Here is a 26,443-nt window from a genome sequence, read left to right as displayed (position 1 = left end):
CAGTTTCGTACCTTATCTTTGCACTTCTGCTTTTTCTTGTCTAATTTATGGTATCATTAATATAACTGGTAGTTTATTTATGAGGGCCAAGTACAGAAAAACAGTTGCAGAAGCAGTGGTTGTTGTTATTTAACTGTTTTAGAGAAACAAATGTAATCCTATATCTGCTTTAAACTCGTCCAAGGGCATTTATGTGTGGTTTGACTGCTGTACCTCTGTTATTATGTTTAACGGATCAAATATATGTTAATAATATGACAAAATAATATGTACACACGTAAACTATAAATGTAAGTATAGTAAACAACAAGTAATGTTAAGACAATAAAGTTAACATAAATAGAGAGATTAGTATCTTCAAGAGTATATATCTTGTAAAATTGTGCACAGTTTAGCAGTTTTCATACATTTCAGGGATTTGCAATGCAGTTGAAATTGCGTATGGGTTAGGTTTATGGGTTAGGGTTACAAACAAGTGGAGTTTCCAGCTTTTGTGCATGCTGTTTCACTCTGCAAACAACACGAAAACAACAAAATGTCTGCTGAGAAAAAACACTGCTGAGACAGCGTTTTATTTATTTATTTTATTCTAGTATAATGTTAGAGAATAGGCTGCATCACTCAGATCTTATACCTGCTAAGTATTCCTTCTTTCTTTCTTTCTCTATTTTATGGCTATGTGGGATGTTTTGATTGGACATTTTCCACCGTGTCTTTGTTTACAGATGGTCATGAGGAGTGGGATAAGTGGATATTAGCATGCACCAAAAAACCTATGTGAATATTCAGTCATGCTTCATAAGTAATACCTGATTTTTTTCAGTCTGTTAGATCTGAGGAAAACTCTGGGTTATTCCAGACGACCCTGCACACACACACACACACACACAGATAAGTCCTATCTTTGCACACACTATGACTATTTCCCACGGCGTCCTGAAGCGGCCACATCCACCCGTGGCTCCAGTGAAAAGCTATCCGTGCCTACACACCCAGCCGGATCTGATCTGCTGACGTGTCGGCTCTCTGACTGCAGCCCCAGTGCTCATGCTCCATCAGCGGAGTCAAAGCCAGTCAACAAAACTGCCAGCATGGCAGCAAAACACTTCTACCGACAAGGCTTTTTATTACTTTTATTCAACTTTATTTCCACCGCAGCTTTGGAGAAGAGGTTCTCCGACTTTAAGAGATGCGCCGACGAGGAGTGCAGCAGTAAGTTTTTTTGCTCGCCCTGGAGAAGGGGTTGGAGATATATTTCAGGGATGCGTCTTCTCCCCACATCCCGTTACCGACAGCTAGCCATAAACTGCGCCTTATCTCTTGACCTGTTGCCAGTCGATATTCGCGACCTTGATAGCAGCTTGTGGCTCTCCCGATGCTGTTTAGCTGGGTGATGCTCAGTGAAAACAAGGGGAAGCTAATGTTAGTCATTAGCTTGGTGGGGTCGTTCGTTCAGACGCATTCTGAATTGGCCGGTTGCCTGGCAGCTGTGGCCTGCCTTCCTGGGATAGTGGAGGCTAATGTTAGCAGCTAATTAGCTACCGGCCGGCTTGCGGTGCTAATGCTAATGTTAATAACCAACAGTAGCAGCTAAGCAAAGAGCAAACAAGGCTAACTCTATTGTTAAAACACGTTAGCTCAAGATTTAACATACATCCCACCATTATACCTTACTAGTTTCCCACAGACTAACATCCATTACACTGTGTTAACCTTGCTAGCTTAGCAAAGTCTTACATTAAGACTTTTTCTTTAAATCCCCACTTCTGGTTGCTAGATTTAAGCAAACGCATGTCAAAACTGCCTCCTCGGGGTGTGTTTCTCGTTATTCACCCCAGGCTAGGTGTTAACTACTACTCAAAAGTCCGCTCTTTTGCGATAAGGAGTCATTTTATTGGTGACATACAAGTGAAAGCTGGTCTTGACTCATAAAACAGTAAAAGGCACAAGTAGATTTTTGTTCCTTATTAATTAAAAACTAAATCTGAGACTAGAGACAGGACTATAACCGTGAGATGTGGTTTTAATTAACAGTGATATGCAGTGCAAGCGATTAGTAACCCTTTGCTGCATTGGTTCTGAGCTTGTTTGGTTTAAAGGGTAATATACACTCACTTGCCAAGACATTAGATAGATAAGAAAAGAAAGGCAAAGGTAATTCAGCTGTATTATTATTCAGAACGATGTGGTTTGTGGTGCTATTAAACTGGATTGAATAAATCACTCAAGTGTTTGTTATTTAACCACGGGGCTGACAGACTAATACAAACTAGTCAGTACAACGCAATTCAAACCACAGCTTTTAAAAGCACAACACACTAGAATCAACGGCGCTCTGTTATTTTAAACAAATGCTGAATACCTTAAACTTAATGAAGATAAGATTTAGTGCAGGACTGTTATATTAGAATGCATTCGTTTTCACTGGTGTACCTAATGAACTGGCAATCATCAGTAATCTGATGAAAAAAAATTACATAGATTTTGTTTTTGTCTGAAAGCATTGCGGAAAACCTACATGTTTGCATAAAATGACCACTCTATTAGATGCAACCCATTAACAAAGCTAAAACAAATGCAACTGAACTTGTTTGCGTTTTCTTGAAGACGTTTCACCAACGTCCAAGCGGCTTCTTCAGTTAAAAATCTGTGGGTGGTGCCCTCCTGGGACTAACAGGACTAGGATGTGCAAACAACCCAGTACTCACTAGCAGTTAACCTGGGCGATGTCCTATTATTCAGATATGTCATGATATCATGATGTTAATGATTTGAGTATCTTCACAGACAACATCAATAACTGCTAGTGTAATTCTTCATCTTTTGCTTTCTTTTTAGTGCTGCTGTGTCGGGGAAAAGCTGTGAGAGATTTCGTTGGGCCCGACTGTCGGTTCCTTTCATTCCAGAAATCTGAAACTATCTACGTTTACTACAAATTGGCAGGAAGACGGTCTGACATGTGGGCCGGAAGTGTGAGTATTATAATCAGTGCAAAGCTGTATCTAGAGATTGATCGAAATCCTAAACATGTGCTCTTGTCAATAGGTTGGAAATCACTTTGGCTATTTCCCAAAGGATCTTCTTGCATTAAATCATATGTATACTGACAAAGAAATTGAAGTTCCAGCTGAGGTATGAACATCTTATGTTTATGTAGTACTGAATTCATTTTAAATTATTAGAAAACAGCACCTATGAATATACATACCGTGTATAGTTTTATAATTTCAATTACTTTGTCTTCTCTTCAGGAAACAGATTTTGTCTGTTTTGACACTGGATTTGACAAGTTTGACAATTACGACGTAGATTTACTCTTAGGCTCGTCAGAGGAGGAGGACGACGACGACGATGAAAATAAGGAAATATCTGATCAAGTGGCAGAAGAAATGCAGATGGAAACACAGCCATCAAAGGAAGAAGTGACTGAGAGTGAAAAACAAACTGAGCACCATGATAACTCGGAGGATCCTGTTGAAGACCATGATGATCAAAGTGCCTCTTTACCTGAACTTGACACATCAACCCACTCATCTTCAGTAAATGTAGTAGAGTCCCATACAGCAGCTACGCCTGGTGCTACTGAAAGGCCTGACGCTGCCGTAGCTGCGCCTGATACTCCTGCAGCTATGCCTGATGTTACTGCAGCTACGCCTGATGTTACTGCAGCTACACCTGATGTTACTGAAGGGGCTGATGCTCCTGCAGCTGTGCCTGATGCTCCTGCAGCTGTGCCTGATACTCCTGCAGCTGTGCCTGATACTCCTGCAGCTATGCCTGATGCTCCTGAAGCTATGGCTGATGTTATTGAAGGGACTGATGCTCCTGCAGTTATGCCTGATGCTCCTGCAGCTACGGCTGATGCTCCCGCAGCTATGGCTGATGTTATTGAAGGGACTGATGCTCCTGCAGTTATGCCTCATGCTAATGAAGGGGTTGATGCTACAGAAGAAGTTGAGGAAACACATGAACCAATGTCACTAGTTCAAAAGCTTCGGGAAGGGAGTGAAACCAAAGAAACACCCATAAAATCTGCAGTGGCATCTGTTCCCAAAGATGAAAATGTTTCAGAGATTGACAAAGTCACTATTTCTGAAGGAGTGCAAATCCCTGAGTTAAAAACTACCCTAGGTACAACTTTTGATGCTGTCACCACTGATGCAGAAATCACCAAGAAAGTTACCCCAGAGGAGGAAGAGGAGGAAGAGGAAGAACTGGAAAATCCTCCTGAAGAACACGTAGATGTCAAAGAGGAAACACCACTGCTGACTTTTTCTGAAGAATCCGTGAACGTTCCGCCATCTGATTTCCAGAAAACGCTGGATAGTCCGTCAACAATACAGGGTGATGAACCAAAGGCAGCAGAGGAGGAGAAGAAGAACATGTGGACATCATTTGGTGATGCCGTGTTTTCAGTGGTCACTGGGGGAGAGAGGACACCAGATGTGAGTTCAGAGGAAGACGTAGATGATGAGGATCGAGAAGAAGAAGAAGAAGAAGTTGCGGCAAAAACACCACAGAGTTTTGAGGAAGCAAAAAAAGACCCGCTATCCGTAGAACCTCCAAAAGACTCGGACAACATAAAGTCAGCTCTTCATGATCATCCTAACTCCAGCTCTGTACAGTCGGATAGTAAAGAAACCGTCAGTGACTCTGAGAAACTTTTGTTTGAGGATGAGAGTGCTGAAAAAGTTGTCAGACACAAGGAAGATTGGGATGAAACGTCGATCAATCAAACAGAAGAGAGGACAGTATCAGTAGATCCAGTATCACCAGATAGTTCAGGAAACCCTGAGGCTGAAAAGTCAGATATTATAACAACACATGAACCCACTGAGGACAAAGCAGAGGAAAAGGTGACCAAGGATTCTGGAGTTAATGAGGATAAGACAAATGTACAGAACAGTAGTGTTGTAATAGAGCAGGATTTAGACAATTCACTGGATGAAAACCACACGCTGGTCGAGCAAGAGTTAGTCATTGTTGAAAAAGATCAGAGTCTTTTCATCGAAGAGACAAATTCAAATGATTCAGATGTCAAAGATGTCAAAGACACAATAGTTGACGGTATGCCTAATCCTGGAAGCGAACCTCTAATAACAGATTTAGAAAGTAATAACAGTCGAGCAGAATTATTTGCAGAGGAAGCAGAGGATCACGAGGAACCACATTCAGAGGAAATAGAAGATGAGATAGAAGACAAGCTTGATAATGAAACAGAAGATGAGAAAGACGCAGAGGAGAGTGAAGATGACAATCACGCACAGGTGGGGGAAGGGAACGATGAAGAGAAAGAAGAATTACTTGAAGATGAAAACGCTCTTTCTTTCTCACAGTCGGACACTAACAACCCTTCACCTGACATGACACAGCCCACTGTGTCAACTCCAGAGCCAGAATACAGTGAAAGCGTAATGCGACTGACCATTCTGAGAGACCACTTCTCAGAGGAGGGCATGGCGCGGGTTCAAAGGTTTCTGGGTCTACAGAACCTCTTCAGAGTGGAAGCCATGTTCTCTGATCTGGACACGGAGTTGCAGGCAACCCGCCTGTCGAGCATGGGCAGCACGCATGACATCGAAAACGCGCTTGAGGCTATCCTGGAAGCCTCTGAGAACACTATCCTGGACGAGATAGAGAAGATGCTCGATGGCCGGGACGCAAAACACGACTTTGAGCACCACAAGGACACGAGTAGTTTGGATGAGGAAACTGAAATACTGGACGACTTCCAGGAGCTTGCATTCAGCCTGCGACAAAAATATTCCACAGTCAGTGACAGTACACCTGTGGCAACAGAGAAACCATCAGAGGAAGGTAGGTTTGATTTTTATTGTGTTCATTTGACTATCTTGTACAGATAAATACGAGTGCAGGATTGTCTCCTCTGTTAATGGTGGAGTCAGATGGCATTTCATATTCTGGTTTATCCACTGTTTATTGCATCAGCTTACGATCCACACACAAAGTGAATACAGAATTTGATACTGTGGCACAGCAGATATGCAGCGTTCCTTCACCTTATCAGGCCAGTATCTTGTTTCCAGATATATCCAGATTGGTTCCTCAACGAAACAAGGTATTCCAGTTAACACCTGGCAGCTGGCTGCGTTTCTAGTGATAGTATTGCATTCTGCTGCCACAAAAGATGATCCTAGTGTCAAGCTCCCCTCACATTTAACTCACGAAACATTTTGTAGTTCTTGGGTATTGTCAAATCAGATGTACAGGTGTCTTGTTATTCTCCTGGGTGCATCCTAAAAAGTTCACAACACACATTTCTCTTCCAATTTGGGCTGTAACTAAGCTGTATATTCTTCATAATCACTGAGGCATTTCATGGAGAAAACGTATTCGCAGCCTCGTCTAAATGGCTGATACAGCTCTTAACTGTTTATGACGAGTGCACATGAGGTCGAGATATAGTGGGGAAAGTGGGTCACCCCGATGGCCAAGTGGCAAGGACACATACCACGTGGGTGCATATTTGCTGCATGTCTTTCCCCGCACGTCTTGTCTCCATCTACCGCTGTCTCTGTCAAAATAAAGGCTTGATGACCAAATATCAACACTCTTAAAAAAACAAACACCAAAGTTACACCAGTAATAAATATAATGAAGCTATGCATATGGCAAGTAAACTCTACCTGAAAATGGTTTAATGCTTCATCGGTTATAAAAAAAAAAATGTTGTTTATAATAAATTTTTAGTCAACTGACTAATAACTTAATGGCTTGATGGCTTAATTGCTTGATGCCGCTGCATTCTCAGTGAGCTATGGTGGACATCATACCTTTATTTGCACCTGCCAATGCATTCTAGCTGACTGAAGTGTGAACAGGGCTTTAATTTACTCAGTGAATTGCCAACATTTTTTCCCTTTGACTATAATTAGCACAACAAAGACCTTTCCGTTATAGCATTGCTTTGCAGATATCCTGCAGTGTACGAGCCGGTTTCTGATTTAGAAAGACTTTAGATTGAAACCTGAGTTGCTAACAAATGCACACCTCAGAATATTTGAAACCACAAATACAGTCCTTTCTGTCAAGATCTGAATAGTGACCTCCTTGACTAATCACTAACTCTGCACGTCTTTGTGTTTTGTTTGCACAGTGGTTGAACATGAACTGAATGTTGAAGCAGACACGCCTCAAACTGTGGAGGAAAAGTCTGACCACATCCCAGAGACGGAGAGCGACGACAACCTCACGGTAGCGGATCGTGAGGAACAGCCGACTGAGACCGTAGAGGAGACGAGAGTTTTGGAGGAGGTGCCCGCTGGACCGGACGTCAGCGTGGACGAGGATGGCGGACACTTTAACAAAAACAAAGACAATCAGCCGAGCTTCAGCGCATCTGATGAGATGCAGAAGGTCCCTCAAGCCACCCTGGAAAATCCCTTAGACATGGGCCTTGGTGAGGTTGAGCACTTGCCTTCAGGTTGGTGATTTAATGATAATTGATTAATCATATTTTTATTTTAGTGATTGCTCATTTGTGTCTATTAATGCAGTGCTCAAGGTGATTCTTTCGATATTGAGAGTGTTTTTGCAAAGCCCTCATCTTAAATTGGACTTTTCTCATAAAAAGTTCTCACGCTTTCAGGATTTATCAGAAAATCTGAAATTTGCATTAATGTAGCACTGTTGTGATCATTCTTGGAGTCACCACATCAGTGTACTGTACATGTTTTAAATTCCTCTGGTTTTAATATTTTGAATATCTTCATCCATCCAAAATAAACACAATCTGGCTAATTTTGTTTATGTTAGGATCTATGGACACAATGGAGCCAGTGTCTGAAATACATGAAGAGGAAGCGGGAATATTCTCAACTGGAATTGTTTACACGTGCTGCATCGTTTCAGTGATCAAGAATAAAACTGCAGAGTGGACCACTGTGGTAAGTCCGGCTTATTTGGAGATGGTTGCGAAGATAAAAAGCTTAACGTATTCATCGTAATACCCCACTTTTTAAGGGTGTATTCACACCTGCCTTGTTTAGTTCGATTAAAACGAACTCAAGTTCGTTTCCTTGCTTGGTTCGGACCTTTTTGACTGGTGTGAATACAATCACTCGAACTCTGGTGCGGACCAAACAAGCGGACCGAGACCCAGCTGAGGAGGTGGTCTCGGAGCGGTTCCTACCGAACCCTGGTGCGGTTCCTTTATGGTGTGAAAGCAGCCCGACCTCGATCCGACCCAAGTTGCAAAAATCTACCTGTTTGGATTTGACGAGCTCCCGTAGTTTCCCGTAGTTTTCGCGCATTATGGGAAATGTAGGATAGCCCAGTGACACACACAACAGAGAGAGACACGTGAAGCAAACAAACGCAGGTAGGTTAGGTAGAGATGAGCCGTTGCAAAATAACGAGCATGATATGGTTAAACTCATGTTGCATCAAACGGTCTTGACACTCGAGCACAAGCTGTAAGTTTATAAACCATATTGCTAGCATAATAACAAGTAGACCTACAGTACGCAAAGTCTCCATTGTAGCCTATTTACGTGGGACATTTGGCTTCCTTCTTTACCCCGCCTATACGTTTACCAGCCAATGGCTGAACGACCTTAGCACATGTGTTTTTGTGTATAAATTCTGGTCCGGTTGCAATTAATCACAGTGTGAAAGCGAACCGCACTAAGAAAAAAAAAATTGGTCCGGACCAAAGCAAGTGAACTAACGGACCTTCCTGGTGTGAATACGCCCTAAGTGGATTGTGAATCTGTTAGGTCTGCCAAAGTTAATGCATTAATAATTTATCAGGCAGTAGCTACGTAGTGAATGGCTGAGACAAAATTGTCTTTTTGGCAAGTTCGGTTTCAAAGTCTGACAGATGGTTCTCTTGACATAAACAAAGTTCAATTGAATTGAGTTACCACATGAGTATGTCAAGTCTCAAATACCACTTGCTGGCCAAGCACACAGCTGATACAGAGAGCCCTCCTCCCACTCACCAAGGGCAAACCACTCTGGATAGTTTTCAATGTAGATGCAGCATTTATTCTGGACAGCATTTAGGGATTAATAGTGATTCATTTTTTTTTATTGAATGAAAACAGTGGAATCTGTGCAAACGCTGGACGTATAGGCATTTCTCACTGACTTGCAGGCACACAAAAATGTAGTTTTATCATGTAATGGTATTGATAAATATATAGACATGTTCATGCAACGTACATGCATTCTGCATACTGTACATAATCTAGAGGCGTGTATATCATCAACTGTTTTTTATTCAGGGAGACTGAGCATCAAGCTCTTTTACAGCAATGCCCTGAGTTACAAAAACATACAACAACAATAATCAAAATAACAAAACAAGAACAATAAAAGATAAAAAGGGCAAATAATAATAATAATGGTAAAAATATAAAGTAATAAAATAATTAAAATGAAATAATAATAATTATAATAAACAGAAAGAAAAGAAGAATATGTATGTATAATTAATAATAATAATAATAATAATAATAATAATGATATAAAAGGTCTAAATATTAGTCAAAACAAGAACATTGTACAACAGCCATATCATCAATCATACCCTTGAATTGGTCTAGAGACACAAACCTATCTAATTTTAATAATTCTTGCAATTTGTTCCATTTATTAGATGCAAAAAAAATGCAAAAGCTAATTTACCAAATTCAGATTTAATTTGAGGAGGAGTTTGAAGAGATATAAATCCCTGTGAACCTGTATTGTGGTATATTATAAAAAAAATAACATGATTGAATATTAAAAATTTGAATTACAGTTGAGATGAAAGAATGAAATACACTAATCTCAAAATCTGCCATGTGCAAAACAATATATATTAAGTTATACTGTAAAGTACATATTAAGTGTAAATGAGAGAGCGCTGTGGTTTCCTCCTACACATTGACTATTAGAGGAACATGCCGTTTCCGTTTTCCCCTGAACGCCCCACGGCCCTCCCCCTGCCTTATTGACTGTCGTGGTGTAGACTGAAGTTCAACACAGCCGGTGCTGAGCTGGCCACTCGTACAACCGGCGGGCCTTATAGTAACACGTATGGTCAGATAATTACCAAAACACGGCGACTTTTTGTTATCAAATAATTGTAGCATTTTTTAAATCGCCTTTTGTGCTAGAAACATTATCCGTACTTGAGCCCTCTAGCTCAGCTAACGTCGGTTGTTGTTATTATTATTCTTTTTTTTTTTTTTATAACGGTAGTGAATGAGACTCGACGTCATGTCTTGTAATTATTGTTAGAAAGCTGTCGTTGCCAAGTCCTCCTCGCCACCTGTGTTTATTGTTAAACGCTGTCAGTGTTAGTTAACAGGTATTATTTTTAATCTTTAACGCTAACGAGTACCGGACGTAAACCCGTAGTTTGTAGCTAGCTAGCCTGCTAACAAGCTAACCGATATCTGTCAAACTAGCATTGGGGCTAGTTCCGCTCTTGTGTTTAACATGGAGAGTGATGCATTACCTCGATCTTTAATGGAACCGGAGCACCTATACGTGTTTTTTCTAAAGGAGCTGCAACATGTAAGTGATACGTTTGTTGGGGTTTACTACTACGTGTGAAGTATTAATTTTGTCACCATGGCCTGCTGACGTGTTAATAATCATGTGTATGGTGGACACTGACGTCTCTACTCGTCAAATTCGTCACAAACAGGATAAATTCACATGCCAAAACGTTAGGTACAGTCGTGGAAACGTATGCCTTCTAATATAACCTGCATTAAATCCCCTTTGTTGTGATGTAGTTTGTGCTGCTCTTAAAACTGTTTTGAGTTGGACACAGGAGCGTTTCTGTTATTCAGCCTAGTCCACTGACTGTTATGGGGATGCAATATTATACAAACATGTATTGGAGCAGCACAGTAGTACTATGAACAGCCTCCAGAAAGAAAACACAGTTGAATCAAAGGCTCTCCCTTAGTTTAAAAACATGTTGAATACCATAACCTTCATGCAGACTTTTATATTATTAGAATACTAGTTTCCACTAGTGAACCGAATGACATGGCCTCTTCTACTTTCACGTTCCGCTTTCATGAGTGTTACAACAGTCTCGATTATATGCAATGTGGTATTGAACAAGAAGACTTTTGAAATGCAGCAGGCCAAAGAAAGGATGTTAATCCTTGCAGGCAACGTGTTAATTTCACTATAACACCCGCATCTTGTCAGGACTATAGAGTGTGTTTGTTGAGTTCAAAGGTTTCTTTGTGCTGCTTGGACCAATGTGCACAACAGCTTCACTTGACTGGATAATGATGAAATTCATTGAATCCTGTTTATTGTAGGGATCCGAGTTTAGAAGGAACAGCAGAATCCTTTTTTTTTTTTTTTTAATAGTGCTTACTGATATCAAAATATATTCGTCCCTGCTTTGAAGCTCTGTTTTTATCACGTTAGTGGCAGGAAACTTGCAAAAAAGTCAGCCTGCTTTCAGCTTATTTCCTTTCTACATGTAGCTAGGTTATAACCTGCTGTGGTTATGCTTAGTAGTAGCACAGCACTTTGTTTCATAGTTATTGTATGTTAATGCTCTTAGCAGTGTGATAATCCTTCTTTGCGGTGGTGTGAATAGGGTCACTCGGTGTCCTTTGTTGTTTATCAGAGTTTGGTAAATTAACACACAGTATCTTAGTCTAAAGGTATGTGTGCATACTGGAAGTTGATTTAAGGGTTACAGTATCATTTAGACGAGAGATATTTGTCCCACTCCTCATTTGACATCAAGTACACGTCCTTTTCACATTATTTATGTCTCAACAGTCTTTTCCAGCTTCATTTCGTTCATCACCGTGAACTCTGTGGTTGTGTGTGTTTTTTTTGTGTTTTCAGATGATTTCGTTACTGCCAGAGGAGTGGAGGCCCGGGGAAACGTTGTTCGGCTGTCCCTGGCAGGCTGTTATCTTCACGGCTTTGGTTGGAGTGGTGACGTTCGCTCTCTTCTTCTGGAGGACTGTGTTGGCTGTAAGTGTTGTGATGTTGTCGCCATCGTCAACCTTTTCAAATTGTGTGTCGTTATTTGGCAGCAGGAAAGAAAAAAAAAAAAGTTGTTATAAAGCTTAAATTTGAGAAAGAGATATTAGCCTTGGCGCCTAAAACTCCCCCTAGACTCAGTTTCTTTTCTGAGTTCGACATATTGTAATATTTTCCTTAGCTGGATCATTGTTGGACACTAGTATTGTCTCTGATAATAAAACTGCAAACAACCATGACGTGACAACGATTTAAAAAATATTTCCACTTTTTAGGTGAAGAAGAGGGAATACCTTGGTAAGTTTTTGATTATTTTCACATTATATCACGTAATCCAGATGCGTAAAGCCTCTCTGATTGTTTTCGCTTTGTGTTGTGTGGAAAAAGTGGACGCAAAAAAACTCGCGGAGCAAATCCAGGCGCTCAAAAAAGAGAAGAGCGACGTTCTCGCCAAAATGTCTGAACTCCAGAAGCAGGTGAGCTACGATGAAAATGTGATCATATATCTATTAATTACTTTTGGAAAATGTTACACAATTATTTTTTCTTCTTTTTTTTAAGACTGAACAACTAAAAGAAAGTCAAAAACAGTCAAAGGAAACAGTGAGTTGTACAGTGAAAAAGATGCAAGGCCTAGAGGTAAGCACTAAGAGAAGGGGTGTCAGTGTGTGATGTGTTTGCCTGTTAATATGTTTAGTGTTTTAATTTTGAAAACTTTTTAGACTGGGAACTAATCTAATTTCTCTTCTCACCTTCTTCAGAGTAAAGTTTTGGAGGCAGAAACACTTAATGAGCAGATTGCTCAAGAAAAGAACAAATATGCAAGACTACTTGAAGAAGAGCAGGCACACGCTCTCCAAAATGAAACCAGGGTAAATAGTTATTTCTTTTTCATCCCCTTCCTGTTATTATTTTAACTTCTCTGATTCATGACGCTAAGTGTTTCTCTGACAGATTGAAAAATTAGAGAAGTCAAACGAGAAGCTGCAGCTCAGCAGGAAAAAGATTCAGGACGCGCTCACTAAGGTACAAATTCTTGCACCATATTTTGTATACTGCTATAATCTGTAAGTACTGCTTTTTATTTCAGCGTATCTAATAGTTGCGTGTTTTTACCGCAGACTACTGTTCTCCTGGATGAGGCTAAGATTCGTGAAGATGCACGAAATGTTCAGCACAAATGTCTTGAGAAAGAGTTTGCGGCATTAAAAGAAGAGAACAAAACAGTAAGACAGTGTTTAGGTCTTGAACATTGAAACTGGATTTAAAAACAAACTGAGGCCGTGTTCTGACGCTGCCAATTCTTACAGCTAAAGTCTACTATAAAAGGCTGGGAGGGCAAACACAAGGAGCTGAACGAGAAGATTAAAGTCTACCAAAAGGCCCAGAAAGAGCTGGAGGACTCTGTGGTGCTCAAAGATCACAACGTGGAGGTCAGTGTTTTCTTTCCACCGCTGTCACAGCATATCTTTGTGTCTTTGTCCCTTCACTCGTGTCAAATTTTTGGCTCACCACACACAAAAATGTCTGCTGGCAGGTGTTGTCTGAACTTCTGGCAGACCTAGACGCTTGTGATTCGCAAAAAGGCGATGCCAAAGTTTTAGCCAATGGTGAAGTAGCCCCTGGTAAGTTTGTCTCTAATGTAAATAGATTCAGTAGTTGTGTCGTTTTCTGTTTTGCGAACCACTTTTTTTTAATTTTATCATTAACAGACAAGAAGACGGCCATAAAGAACAGAATCAAACAGATGATGGATGTTTCCAGGGTAAGATGGCAATAAATATTTTAAAGCTGGTTATAATTATGCCAAATGTTAGCAGCATAAATGGTAATCTGTCCCTCCTGGAATGTATTGTTCTGTTTTTCTTTCTACACAGGTCCAGACCACTCTCACTGTAGTTGAAGAAGAGCGTGATCGCTTCATGACGAAGCTACTGAATGAAGAAAAGTCCAGAAAGGAACTGGAAGGTATAGTTTTGTTGTGAAACTGTATAATTCAGTCGTGGTATCTTTTTTACGTTGCACTAAACGCATTGTTGTTGTTTTTTATTTTGTAACAGAGCAACACCAGGAGCTGGAACATGCGATTGCGACTATAAAAAGCGAGAAGAGCCACGTTGAAAACCAGTTCAAGATCCTCCAGCAGAAAAATGAAATCATGGTCGAAATGTACCAACAGAAGGAAAACGCTCTGCAGCAGTGAGTGAAAGAGGATTGGAAATATTTTTATGGTTGATTACGATGATGCATACTGTTTCATCAGAATCCAGTCAAACCTCTCATTAATAAAAGCATGTGTTATTTCAAGTGGAAACGAGGGGAAAGGACTTGTTATCTGAAAGACTCTGTCTCTGTGGCTTCACAGGAAATTAACGAAGGAGGAGCTGGAGCGACGCAGCAAAGAGAGTCTTCTGTCCGAGGTGGGAGGAAAAGCTGTGGAGGCCGAGGAGCAGGTGAAAGTCTTAAGGCAGCGCATAAATGAAATGGAGGACCAGATGAAGAAGACGGAGGAAGTCTATAAAGAACAGGTAGATCCCTCCTTGAGAATAATATTTCGAAATGTGCAAAGACAAATGTGACTGAGACCTGAACCCTGACTTTCTCTTTTCTCGTTTTAGATAAAAGAACAAGAAAACAAAACTCACTCAAACTGGGTACGTTATAACTGGTTAAGTTATTCTCATGTAAAGGTGTGATAAGAATATTTTTCAGCCAACTAGCTGAGGCGTGACTCTAGTTGCGTACTAATTGTCTACGACGTCTCCAGGTGAACGCCCGTAACGCAGAGCGCGCCCTGAATCAAGAGAAGCTTGAATCGTCAAAGCTCCGGGAAAAGTGAGTCGGCAGGATTCTTGGATATAATTTTTTGGATATTTAATTGTGTTGCAGTTAATCTAAAATGTCTGAATTTCTAATTTAGTACTCATGATTGGTTTGTAGGCAGAAAGTTGGTGAATATTGTATTTAAATAACCTCAGAGGATTTTCTGTTAAAGCCGTTTTTCTCCTCTATTTTCAGCAGATTAATCACTAATCAAATGATCATTATTCGCAGCGGAACCTGTTGCACTTCATTGCGTCTCCTCGTTTGTTGTTAACAGGCTGGCTGTTCTTACCTCCCAACTCAACGAGCGCCGTGCTCCTCTGTTCAGACCCAACTCTGGTCAGCCTGCAGGCCCTCGCCAAGGTAAGGAGACAAAATGTGCTGTCGGCTTTTCTTTCCAGCGGGGCAGTTTTCATTAAAAACCCAGAAGAGGAAGCTGTTTTCTAATCCTGCGTCTCTTTTTGTCTCGTACACACAGATTTGTTACATTTGGTTGTTTACCTGTGTTTCGTTATGAGCTGACTTTCTCAGAGAGCCTGGAGCGAGGACGTCTTCATTACATAGACTGTAGTTTCATTATCAGCTGTTTCTTTTTCTTAAATCGACGGTTTGATCATAACAGGTGATTCATATGGACCCTCTCCTGTGAGTGGGGGTGCACCATCCCCACCATTAATGATCGAGGGTCCCAGACGCCCTCCTTCTGCCCCGGTTGGGCGAAGAATTGACCCGTATGGTGAGTCCCAAGTGGATTACTTCACCTGCTTCCATCCCTCCGCTCCCCACTCACGTCCTTCAGCCTCTCTCTTCTTTCACACTTGACTTTATTTTTCTTTTTTTCAGCTCTTTCACCTTCACGTTTCTTCTTATTTCTTCCTAGTGTTTACTTCATCTTCCTGGTTCCTGCCCTTGTTTTGTTCTTTAGTTTTGGTTTTAACCGTTTTGAAATTTCCTTTTTGAAGATGTTTCTTGTGTTGCCGTTGAATTACGCTTCCCCTTTTGTGTCTTTGTGTTTTTTCAGTGAGGCTCAACATGTACTCAGTCTTGATGAAGCATATTAGCTAAATGTGCATCTCTTTTTCATTCATATTGTTCCCACTTTTCTTCTTTGTTTCTTCTTCCTTACAAACTCTTGTTTCCCCTGTGAAGGTGCTATAAACAAAGTCCAGAGGATTTTGATTACTCAGCGTCTTGTTTTCTCCCTCCCTCAGGTCCTCGGCCTCCGTCGGATCCACATGGCCGTTACCCTGACAACAAACACATCTCCGGGATGGGTACGTCTTCTCCCGTCTTTGTGTTTCAGATAAATCATATCTGCTTCAAACCTGCTCCTAACGCCGCGCTGCTCTTCCTCTTTCAGACATGATGGGCCCGCGTAGTTCATCTCCGGCTAACTTGGACGGATCTGTAAGTCACTTTCCTGTCAGATTTGAATGTGATGCCATCCCTCCTTCCATCTGTACACCTAGAGTTCCTACCTACGTTTCCGCTGTGTGTCCCTTGCTCTAAAACAGACGCAAGCTGTAGATCCACAGATAAAAGCAGAGGCTCAGGCTGAGGCCTCCACAGAGAGTCCAGAGGCAGTGAGTACAGAGGCTGTCCAGTGCAGGGGCTTGGTGTGAAGGTGTATGCAAGCACTCCACCCCCTCCTCCCTAAAGCTTGGAAAGAATTTGGATATGGGAATAGATTAAAGGCGTTTGTGCTTCTCTGGGGCTGACTTAACGTTTTTCTTTTTAATGCTGAGTGTGGTTTCACCTGTTCTCACAGCACTGACAGAAGCAGCACTTTGCACCAAGTCTGAATTTCAGCAAAAATGTGAAATATTTGGGTTGAGTAGTATGTGTGTGAGAGGCCATGTATTTTTTTTTTCCCCCCAAATAATCATGGTGTTTGGTTCCTGGTCATGTGATTGAGTTCTGGCTACATGCACGTCTTGTTTGGGAGTAAATTGTGTGGTTTGTGGAGCGTTTTACAGCATGACTGTAACAGTAGTTCATCTATTTACAGGAAAAAAACACAATTTAATTTCTCATCTGTCTCCGTCTGTCTTCGTCAGGGTCCTGGATCCTTCCTAGCGTCACCGATCAGGGACTCACCTGGCCCCATGGTCCAAGGACCTCCGCCCGGCCCCGGACCCCACGACCCACTGCTGCCCCCGGGACCCCACGGCCGTCTGCCCCCACCCGGACCTTACAGGGCGCCCCGACCCGGCCCTTACCACCTCCCGCCTGGCCCTCCTCCTCCAAATGTACCCCCTCTTTTGCACGGGCCTCCACTACCAGCCAACGGACACCCAGGTATGCCCCTTCCTGGACCAATGGCAGGAGAGTTTGGTCCTCGACCTGCCAATGGACTTGTATTCCACCCCAGGCCTGGCCCTGGACATGTCATTGACCCTCGGGGTCCACCACCGCCACATTTCCGTCCTCCTCCACCACATCCCTACGGGCCGCTCCCTCCTCCACACGGTATGTTCAGCCTTTTCGTCTCTGTGTAATTTGGTCTGAACCAGTTTATGTGATTAGAAGACGATATAACGATACGAGGAGAGTCATGAGAGTTTAAAAACATTTGTATAATGTTTGCTGACGTTAACCTCCATAAGAAAATGGCAACACAAGATCAACTAAGGCTCAAACTGCTAAATGTCTTTTTAACTGACTCTTTTTTTATGAACTATAGAGATATTTGAGAAGACAAAACATCAAGTGTTTGTGGTTGTAATCTTTCTCTTTAGTTTATTAAAAAGTTTGCAGTTTTGATCATTCTTTATGTCCTTAATTTTTATCAGTGTGTCTCTGGCTGTATGTCCTCATCATTTCCTTCTGAATTGTTTTGTTCAGGTGTCCGAGGGCCTGTAGGACCACGTCCACCCTTCCCTCCCGACATGCGCTTCCCAGGACCGCGCCCCGGCCCACCAATGGACCTGCCTCCAGGTGTCCCACCCCATCCGTCACACCTCGGTGAGGCCTACGCTCGGCCCGCGCCCAATGCCCTCCAGAACTCAACGGGAGCTCACAGCGGCCCCGGACAGGACCTGCAGGAGAAGCAGGAGGCCCCTCAGGACTCGGCGAGGCCAGCGATGGTCAAGCCTTAAAAAAAAAAAATGCCACCAGCTACGGTAGAGGACTTGAACACATCCCCCGTACCTAAACCCTTCACAGTAACAACCCAGATCCAGTCCAAACCGAGGACGTGATTATTTTCATATTTCTGATGTTTATTAAAAACGTGGTCCTTAGATTAAAGAATCATCAATAATTATGTGTCTGAAATCGATATAAATTGAGAGGGATGCCACTTTTCTAAACCGCTTATTGTGCAATAACACTTTATTATACGCCATTTCATTTTGTGTTGATCTTAAAAAAAATATATATATATACAGCAATGATTTTTAAGGGGCAAAGGTTTTTAAGTCATTTCCTGTGGAAATTATTTTAAAATAAGCAAGAACAGGAGGGAGGTTTAGCTTTTAGCATTTCAGGAACACCATAATTTTTCCCAAAGCTGTTGCTTTAGTACGAACTGTAAAGCAAATGTGTAATTTGATGGCCAGATATATAACTTATTTTACAATGTTGGTAGAACTTTTAATAATAAAGAATGTAAAAAAAAAAAAAACTGCCAGTGTTGTGTTGTAAGCTGGAGATGTATGTGTGTATGTAGTGAAAAAAAATATTAGGCATACATCTGTACGTCCAAATCTGCACGCTTCATTTAATGTGCTTCAGAGAGATGGCTTTAGTCTTCTGATTCTCACCAGCGCTAAAATACAGGTTCTTTACCTGGAGCCGTGGTTCATTAGGACACAAACTGGCTCAGGAATGAATCCAACATTTGAACGAAGATGTCCAAAAGCAGCTTTATGGGTGACTCCAGCCGAGTCAAATGGCATTTACCTGCCCCAGCCGTACAGATAGTTTTTAATTATTTGTCCAGATTTTAATATAACTCAGATTTTGAGCCTCTACCATATCAACTTTTACATGAATATGAATTAATTAATCTATTTACGTCATATTCACAACTTTAAAACCGCAGCTACACACCTTGATAAAATCTGATTTAATTCAACCCAAGATTCAATTAATTAATCACTAAACTGCAGATGATCAACTGTCGGCAAGATATAGGAAACAAATGGAAAAGTCATAACAACCCTAATATAAAAAAAAAATGGCAGGATAATTTATCTATTTTATTTCCTGTCTTTACCAGTCGGCCTGCTAATGAAACAGATTGTTAATGTAGTAGTGAACAATAAAGCAGTCTGTTTACTATATAATCCTCTAGTTTAAATCATCCAACACACCGTCTCATTTATAGTTTATTAGAAATTAAAAGCATTGTAAATGTTCGATACAACTTCCCTCAGTCTGTCAACACACATAAAACACTTCTCAGTCTGGTCATGTCGTAGTGCTTCATACACACACACACACACACATACAGTTACTGTTTGTTTGTGTTTCTTAGTTCATTTACAATCCTGACTTCTTCCTTCTTCTTTCTTCTTTTTATTTTTTTTTTTTATTTCTGGGACATTACAAAAATAAAAATCTAAAATCAAACATTATAATGTTTTAGTGAAGAAGAACGTCTGCAGAGCTGGAACGGGCAAAATTACATGATGTGAAATTTCAAAATAAGAGCATCTGGCTGGAGAAAGGCAGTCTTTAAAAAGTCAGTCCGAGAACACGTTCCTCTCTGCTCACTGCTGATAAAGATGCGTCCCGCGTACATGAAATATTTTTGCAAAATAACACTGGATTAAAAATCTCTGTCTGGCAGGTGGTAAAACATCCGCAAGATACACAACACTGCATTTCTGCTGGTAAGAAAAAAAACAAACATCTGGCTCACACAGAAGTCACAGCATGCTGCATCTGTATTATTAACCTTTATGCAACAATATTTAACTATGATCTATACTGAAGCATTAACACTGACACGTGGTGACTGTCAGGATCGTGGGGAGGTTAAATTTTTCATTTTTGATTAAAAAAAAAAACAATACTTGTGTTTAAAAAATCTGCTTTTTAAAGCAAAGTAAAATGTAGATACTACAGTTTATTTAACATGAGCAAACATGAGCCCAATTTAAACCATAAATGCCACTGATGAACTCAACACCGACGGCGACAAAACCTTGAACCGCTACGGAGTCCAAAGCGTACCGCAAAAATTACTGGATTTCTTTAGTGTTAAATGAATTCATGATTATTATTATTTTTTTTTTTTGGTGATCGTTTATAAAAGATAAGCACTTTTACATTAGATGTCACAATGGTTATGGTTTTTACAGGTATATACTTTAGATTTTTTGGAACAAAAATATATATAAACATTAGCTTTATAACATTTTAAACAAAGCTGCTGCTGATGGCTTCGTATTTACCGTACAGACATGAGTGTGGTATCGATCGGTTCGTTTGTTTCCCAAAATGTGGACCTACTTCTTTGATTAAATAAAATCTGAACACGTTGAAGCGAGAAAGAAATAGTGACATGGGAAACTAATCTTTTTTTTCCTTCACGCGCAAGTAATCCGTTATTTAAAGACAAAAAAACAAACAACAAAAAAATAAACAAACGCAGGCTAGTGTAATGATTTTTAGTTTTATAACTTAAAAAGATTAATTTGTTTAGAAATGGTTCATGACTAAACTAGAAATGATGGCACACTCCAGACTCCATAGACCATCCTGCAGAATTGAGGACCACTTGGACTACCCTACTTGTAGTTTCTGACTTGTCTGTCATCGATCAAAGCCTCTTCTTACTGAATAACGACCTGCTGCCCACTTTTATCCGCCAAAAACACATCCAGCAAACGAAATGCATCCAAGCTTCTAGTCTGTTTGGGGCGGTAATTATTAATTGGTTAATGTTTTGCTGATTTTTACCTTTTGTCCAAAGTCCAGCGGCACAAACACGACGAGTCAAAACTATAAAGACTTCAAGTTAAAGCACCTGCAGTGACCGAGGTCGTGTCCCTGTTTCCCAGAATCGGTGAGCGAAGGAAGACTGAAGATGAGGTGTTTTTTTTTTTTTTTAAATGCTACTGCTGGATTACAGAAAACCCTCCAAAAACAGTAAAAACGCTGCTGTTATAAAAATCAGAGTGCGAGCTGATGGGAGGAATATGTGGCTCAGTTCACTTTTACTTTCTTCTTAAACTCACGGAACAAAAACAAAGAAATACCACAGCCTTTTACTTTTTTTTTTTTTTTTTTTTTTTTAAGTATTGCTGCATGTGATGAGAGGGGCGACACCACGTTTTGTTTTGTTTTGACGTAAGAGATTAGAAGAGGCGGCTTCGCTCTGATTTAGCTGTCCTTGTGTAATGTCTGATGGAGGTGGAGATAAAGTGGTTTCTTTGTGAGAAGCTGAAGTTTCTTCCTCTTAAAGTCTGTGGGCTTCTTGTACCTGAAAGCCAAGAAGAAGAAAAGGGAGGGTTTTACTTCCCTGAAACGAGAAGGAGCTCGTAAAAAATGTTAAAACGTTCGACTCACAGCTCGATGACGATCGGTCCTGGTTTGATCTCGTCCATTTCCAGGAAGCCAAAACATTTTGTGCTGGTGAACCTCTTTTTGGGTTTGTAGTGCTTGAATTCAAAGAAGATAGCTGCTCCTTTTGAAAAAACAAAACAAAAGATTTTAGAGCATAATATGGATATCACATGGAAATATGATCGGGCTGATGTGATGGATTGTTCCTTATTATAATCAGAACATCACTTCCTGCACACGGACATGACAAGACGATCCCATTGGCCCATACTCTTGTCGTTTTGGTGCGATATATCGGTGCAACATCGACCGGGCTCGCTCTAGTGCATCCCACAGATACTGCGACAGCGCTGGGCAGGTTCAGCGCAACATTTTCAAATGTTTCTTGAGGAAGAAAACTGTTGCTTATCCAGGTTCAGAAGAGAAATTACATCTGAATATTGTTCCAAAGTCATGTCTGTGCTCCGTTTTGAGAGTTTTTTTTTTTCTAGAGAACTACAAAATCATTAACAGCTGTAAACAACTTCTACTTCTTCTGTTTTTATATGAATCAAATAACAGTTTTCTTGTTTGGTTCTTTCCGTTAGAGTCTAAAACCAAACTTGAAATACCAAAAAGTACTCTGACCACGACTTCAACTCTTTTCCTCCAATCAACTCTACTTATTACTATACTTTATCTATCCATAAATATGTTTTGTACCCTTAACATATCTACTCTTAAATGATTTTTTTTTTCCTTATCTATTTCTGAAAGACAAAGTTAGCAAGTTGGTGAATGTTTTGGAGCCACATATTTTACCTCAGGGGTTGGTAGGGACCAAAACAGAGATAAAAGAAGAGCAAAGATTTGACTTCGATCCATCGAGTGGCTACAAACATGACTTTAAAGAGTTTATAAAGTAGCGACTGATCTGCTGCTCTAACAACTCTGGGATCAACTTATCTTGAGACAATTTAGCAATATGTAACACGTGAGCAGCAAAGAATAAAACTAAACCTTGTCTTTTCACTAGAGACGGAGAAATTAGTAATAAACGAAGTACATAAATTATATTAAACACAAACTGTGCCGCTTTTGCCCGATCGCTGCAAGGCATTTACCTTTAGGTAATTTCTCCACGTGTCTCTGGATCTCCACGTCCACGCTGAAGTGAATGTAGGTGTCCTCCTTCCTGGTGGCCACTGGGGTGTCCTGCGCCGGGTTCAGATCGACACCGTTTAAATCTGCAGGCGGAGGAAGGGACAACAGCGAACAACGGGTTTACAGACTGATAGTGAAACCTTCCAGCACAAAGGCCTCTCTGTGGGATCTGTACCTTTGACACTAACGGTCATGTAAGGGTCAATGCACTGCCCGGCGTCCTTCAACCCAATTTTTTCAATCTTTATTGTAAGTAGTGTCATCCCGGGCTCCGAGGGTAACCGCGGCAACAAGGTACCTGCAAAGGGACAACGGTCAGACACATTAAAACCAAATGTTTTCATCAGCTTCTATGTTGAGTTACTGTTTAGACCGTTATAAAGAGACACTCCACTATTTGACGATGAATGTTTTCACAGAGCACGTCTTTTATTTAACTTTCTGAAACATGATGAGGACCAAGTATCAACGCTGCACCAATTAATCTGTTGACTGCTCAGTCGCGACTTTATAAACCGTTGGTCCCTACCAGCCCCTGAGGTAAATATGTGGTTCCAAAACATTCACCTACTTGCTAACTTTGTCAGTGTTAAACATTGACCATTGAAACTCAAGTTCAACATCAAAAACACTACATAAATAGCAGTTTGGCAAAAAATTGAAATTATATCTCTAGTAATTGTTTTCACAAAGAACAATCTAGACTGACTTGGTAAGTGGAAAGCTACTTGCTGTTGACAACATAAATGATCAGCTTTACCCCGAAGTCAAAAAGAAGCATCTAATTCTAAAATTAACTCTAAATGAGTCACAAGATGTGTTGAGACATCATGCAGTAGAGAATGAAATCAGATGCCGCTATTAAGCCGTACCTTGTGAAGCTGCAAATGAAGGCAGGCGCGAATGAGCGATGAAGCCATGCACAGCACCGACAGAGAGAACGGAGAGACACAAAACGGGCCGTCAGGAACGGGACAAAATGACACATGAAGTAAAGCGAACAGTTTTTTTTTTTACGACTGCCAGGTGCGAAGTACCGGGAGCTCGCGGAGGAAAGGCTTCCGTCGAACCGGCTCCTGCTGCGGCATCCTCTTCCTCCTCCAGCTCGAGGTTCTCCTCTTCACCCGGAGCAAGGATTTTCCTGACGGAGAGGAGCAGAGGAAGTTTAAATCAGTATGAGTGAGGGGAAGCTTGTGATCACCTCCTTCATTATAGATAGTGGCCAGTTTAACCAAAGTGAATGTTTCTTGTCTTATTTTAGAAGTGTTTGATATTCATAGAAAAGAAAAAACATTTTCTACCTTAACGGCACCGGCTGGACATCGAAAGGAAACTCTTTGTTGTAGGTGAGTATATTTTTAATTACTGTTGACAAAGGAAATAAGTTAATTATATAATTATGAAATGTCAGGATACACAGTGATCATCATCATCATCATCATCGTTAGTTATCAGTCATACACTTACTGCTTTCCAGTTTCTTCAGGTCTTCTAACTTGAAGTCTTCCTTTGACTGAGTGCACTGAGGAAGGAAGAAGGACCCATTCAGTAGTAGCACATATTATTAAGGAAAGTGAAAACAATCAAACCTTCTGTGATAGAAAGTTCACTTTATTTATTCTTATTTTTTACAAATCTCTGTAGTTTTGAGCATTTTTTGGACTCCATGTGTCAAGAACTTGTCTGAATTAGAGCTTGAACAGTATATAATGTCAACCAATACCAGACTATCCATCCTGTACTGGCCAGCATCTACTAATAATACATCCAATTTAAGTCAAATGAAGGGAATTTGGGTTTTTTTTCCCATTACGATGAGCATTTGAACGAGAATTAAAGATCTAATTTACACAAGATGTAATTGAAAAACTCTGTCACTACATCAACAGTGAGCTTCAGTGTTCGTCCATCGAATAAAAACATATTTTCATGAAGGCAAACGTAGCTAAACTTGGAGGAATAAAGCATCTGCGCAGAATAAAATCAGTCAAAATGCACTGTTAGTGGACGTTGTGTCTCAGGGTGGAGGCATGTGAGGAGACCACAACGTCCACCCTGCAGATGCTTCTCACGCAGACTCCTCCTCCTCAACAACAGCAACACAAACCTGCAAACTGGCACTTCTCATCTCCAGGCATGTTGCAATCTTCCCTAAAGTTTTCTTTAAAAAAAATAATAAGGAAAAACAAACAGTTGTTAGCTTCAGAGACCACGGCTCGACTTTTCAGCGCAGAGGCTGCAGACAACAGGCTTAACGATTACCTTCTGCTCCTCTGTGAAGTCTGGCGAATTTGTTGACTGCACCTCTTTCTGCAGTTGCCTTGCCAGACTAAAATGAACACACAAGAACACGGTTAAGATGCGCGCATGATCCACTGCAACACCCTTGGAAGATTGCATTGCTGCCGTGCACCTTTGCGCCCCCTTGCGGTCAAGGAACGTGTTCAAATGGTTTTAAATGATCAGTGATTTCTGTTGTTGTTGTTTAAATAAAACGTTAATGAGCAGATAAAGTAGATCTGCTGTTGAGGAAATCACAAAGAGCCTGATCTGGTCTGAAAAGAGAGAAAAAAGAAGCAGAGAGCATTCCTCACTGAACAGATGAAACCCACCCATAACAATGAGAGGGTGTGGCTGACTATTTCTCAATACTCTGAGGAATATTGGCCCATTTCTGCAGAGCATGACACATAACGAAGCGCGCTGCACGCAGCTCTGGGTGGGTTTTCCGCGGCAGGCTCTCATGCACGGAGCCTCCTCCAACTCAAAGCGCTGCCGTGGTGAGTGGAGGCTGGGGATGCAACATGCACACACTCCGCTCCCCTCTGCAACAACTGCCACATCACGTCATGGATGGGTAGGCTTTATTTACTGCTTGCGAGGGGGCTGACTGACAGCTCCGAGGCTAACTTCTCACATGAAGCACCGTGCACACACTGTGTCCTACATCTCATCTGCACATTTAAGGACAGGGGGAAAAAAATTAATAAATAACATAAAAGAAAGAGGAGAAGAAGCACACCGCCCGCGCTGCGTTCAGTGTAAACCAGCTGAGTGGAGAAACAAGGACACACATGTTGAATGCAACTTACATTTGGTACTCATCTATAGCCTCCACTAATTGTCCCCACGAGTCAAAGTCTGTGCCTTTCTTAAAACTGGCGTGCCATTTCTGAATAGTCTTGTTGACATCAGACATTTTGGCGGGGCGGATACTCGCGGCGCTCTCAGGGCAGCATAGCCGGGGACGAGGCTCATCCACGGGGCTTCGGCGGCGGCGGCGGCGTCGTCAGCCAGGTCGTCTGCCCCGTCCAGAGGCGCACGGATAGACCGGTGACACCCCGACGGACCAAGCCCTTTCTGCCTGCTGCTCTCACCCCTAACGCATCCGCAAGAGAAAGGAAGTCCCGCCCGGAGCTCGGGGTGCGCGCGTTTCGGAACACGGGGTCGCCCGCGCAGTAAAGTGCTGGATCCTCCGAGTGGCGCTGGCGCCCTGTGACTTCCTTGTGACCACTTCCGGCTCTCGATGTGGCGCACGCTGGCGTCTCCGTGGCACTCTGTGGCGCACCCTGTAACTTTAATGCAATTTAAAGTGTTTTTTATTACTATTAATGACAGTTTACACTTGCGTATGTTTAATTTCCAAAACGTTTTTAACAAATACAAATGCATTTTACAGACAAAACATCTGAAACTACTGTAATTTTTTTTTACAAAGTTTGGACAACCTGCAAGTAAAATAACAATATGCCCATAATATAATAATACAACCTAAAAGTGACAGGAGTCATGAGTACTTTAGTTAAAGAATAGGAATCACTGGTCTGATTTAAATAATATATTGGTACATACATTATCTAAATACTTATGTATATACATTACAGCTAAGATGTATATAAGTATGGGGCATTTCTCTAGAGCTCAATGGAGTAAAAAGGAAACAAATATTAATTTACTGTATCATATATAAATGTAAAGTGGG

General features: G+C 41.2%; 2 protein-coding genes across 3 annotated transcripts; one reads left to right on the top strand and one right to left on the bottom strand.

Annotated features, from left to right (window-relative positions):
* Window positions 1-971: 971 nt before the first annotated feature.
* Window positions 972-18,412, top strand: mia3 (MIA SH3 domain ER export factor 3). Of its 2 annotated transcripts, XM_084559819.1 has the most exons (28): window positions 972-1,212; window positions 2,839-2,972; window positions 3,046-3,132; window positions 3,252-5,817; window positions 7,118-7,444; window positions 7,777-7,907; window positions 11,839-11,970; window positions 12,255-12,276; window positions 12,367-12,455; window positions 12,541-12,618; window positions 12,741-12,851; window positions 12,934-13,005; window positions 13,101-13,205; window positions 13,290-13,412; window positions 13,517-13,604; window positions 13,692-13,744; window positions 13,857-13,947; window positions 14,040-14,178; window positions 14,345-14,507; window positions 14,598-14,633; window positions 14,747-14,814; window positions 15,080-15,165; window positions 15,425-15,538; window positions 16,014-16,076; window positions 16,163-16,209; window positions 16,317-16,385; window positions 16,860-17,271; window positions 17,647-18,412. In XM_084559819.1, the coding sequence occupies exons 1-28, from the start codon at window positions 1,092-1,094 to the stop codon at window positions 17,898-17,900; spliced, it is 5,781 nt and encodes a 1,926-aa protein (XP_084415945.1). In that variant the 5' UTR covers window positions 972-1,091; the 3' UTR covers window positions 17,901-18,412. The 2 variants fall into 2 exon arrangements, with proteins under 2 accessions (XP_084415945.1, XP_084415946.1); XM_084559820.1 differs by lacking the exon at window positions 16,317-16,385 and having other exon boundaries at window positions 973-1,212.
* A 624-nt stretch (window positions 18,413-19,036) lies between these two features.
* aida (axin interactor, dorsalization associated) lies at window positions 19,037-25,900 on the bottom strand. The gene is made up of 10 exons (XM_084560673.1): window positions 25,554-25,900; window positions 24,724-24,790; window positions 24,569-24,622; window positions 23,929-23,983; window positions 23,763-23,826; window positions 23,499-23,602; window positions 22,637-22,759; window positions 22,422-22,544; window positions 21,322-21,439; window positions 19,037-21,235 (listed from the first exon to the last, which is right to left on the bottom strand). Exons 1-10 carry the CDS (start codon window positions 25,658-25,660, stop codon window positions 21,136-21,138), a joined length of 915 nt encoding a protein of 304 aa, XP_084416799.1. The 5' UTR covers window positions 25,661-25,900; the 3' UTR covers window positions 19,037-21,135.
* Window positions 25,901-26,443: the final 543 nt, after the last annotated feature.

This window comes from Chelon labrosus (genome assembly GCF_963514085.1).
Source record: "Chelon labrosus genome assembly, chromosome: 14".
In the NCBI taxonomy this organism is placed as follows: domain Eukaryota; kingdom Metazoa; phylum Chordata; class Actinopteri; order Mugiliformes; family Mugilidae; genus Chelon; species Chelon labrosus.
Note: the sequence above shows the minus strand (reverse complement) of the source record. Positions and strands in the feature narration are given on the sequence as shown.

Coding starts and splice junctions, on each gene's coding strand:
- aida (XM_084560673.1), bottom strand. CDS start 25,660: ATGTCTGATGTCAACAAGACTATTCAGAAATGGCACGCCAGTTTTAAG. Junction 22,760..23,498: donor CTTTCCTCCGCGAGCTCCCG/GTACTTCGCACC, acceptor GTCCCTTTGCAG/GTACCTTGTTGCCGCGGTTA. Junction 21,440..22,421: donor CGTGGAGAAATTACCTAAAG/GTAAATGCCTTG, acceptor TTTTTTCAAAAG/GAGCAGCTATCTTCTTTGAA.
- mia3 (XM_084559819.1), top strand. CDS start 1,092: ATGGCAGCAAAACACTTCTACCGACAAGGCTTTTTATTACTTTTATTC. Junction 14,508..14,597: donor AGGAAGTCTATAAAGAACAG/GTAGATCCCTCC, acceptor TTCTCGTTTTAG/ATAAAAGAACAAGAAAACAA. Junction 16,077..16,162: donor CAAACACATCTCCGGGATGG/GTACGTCTTCTC, acceptor TTCCTCTTTCAG/ACATGATGGGCCCGCGTAGT.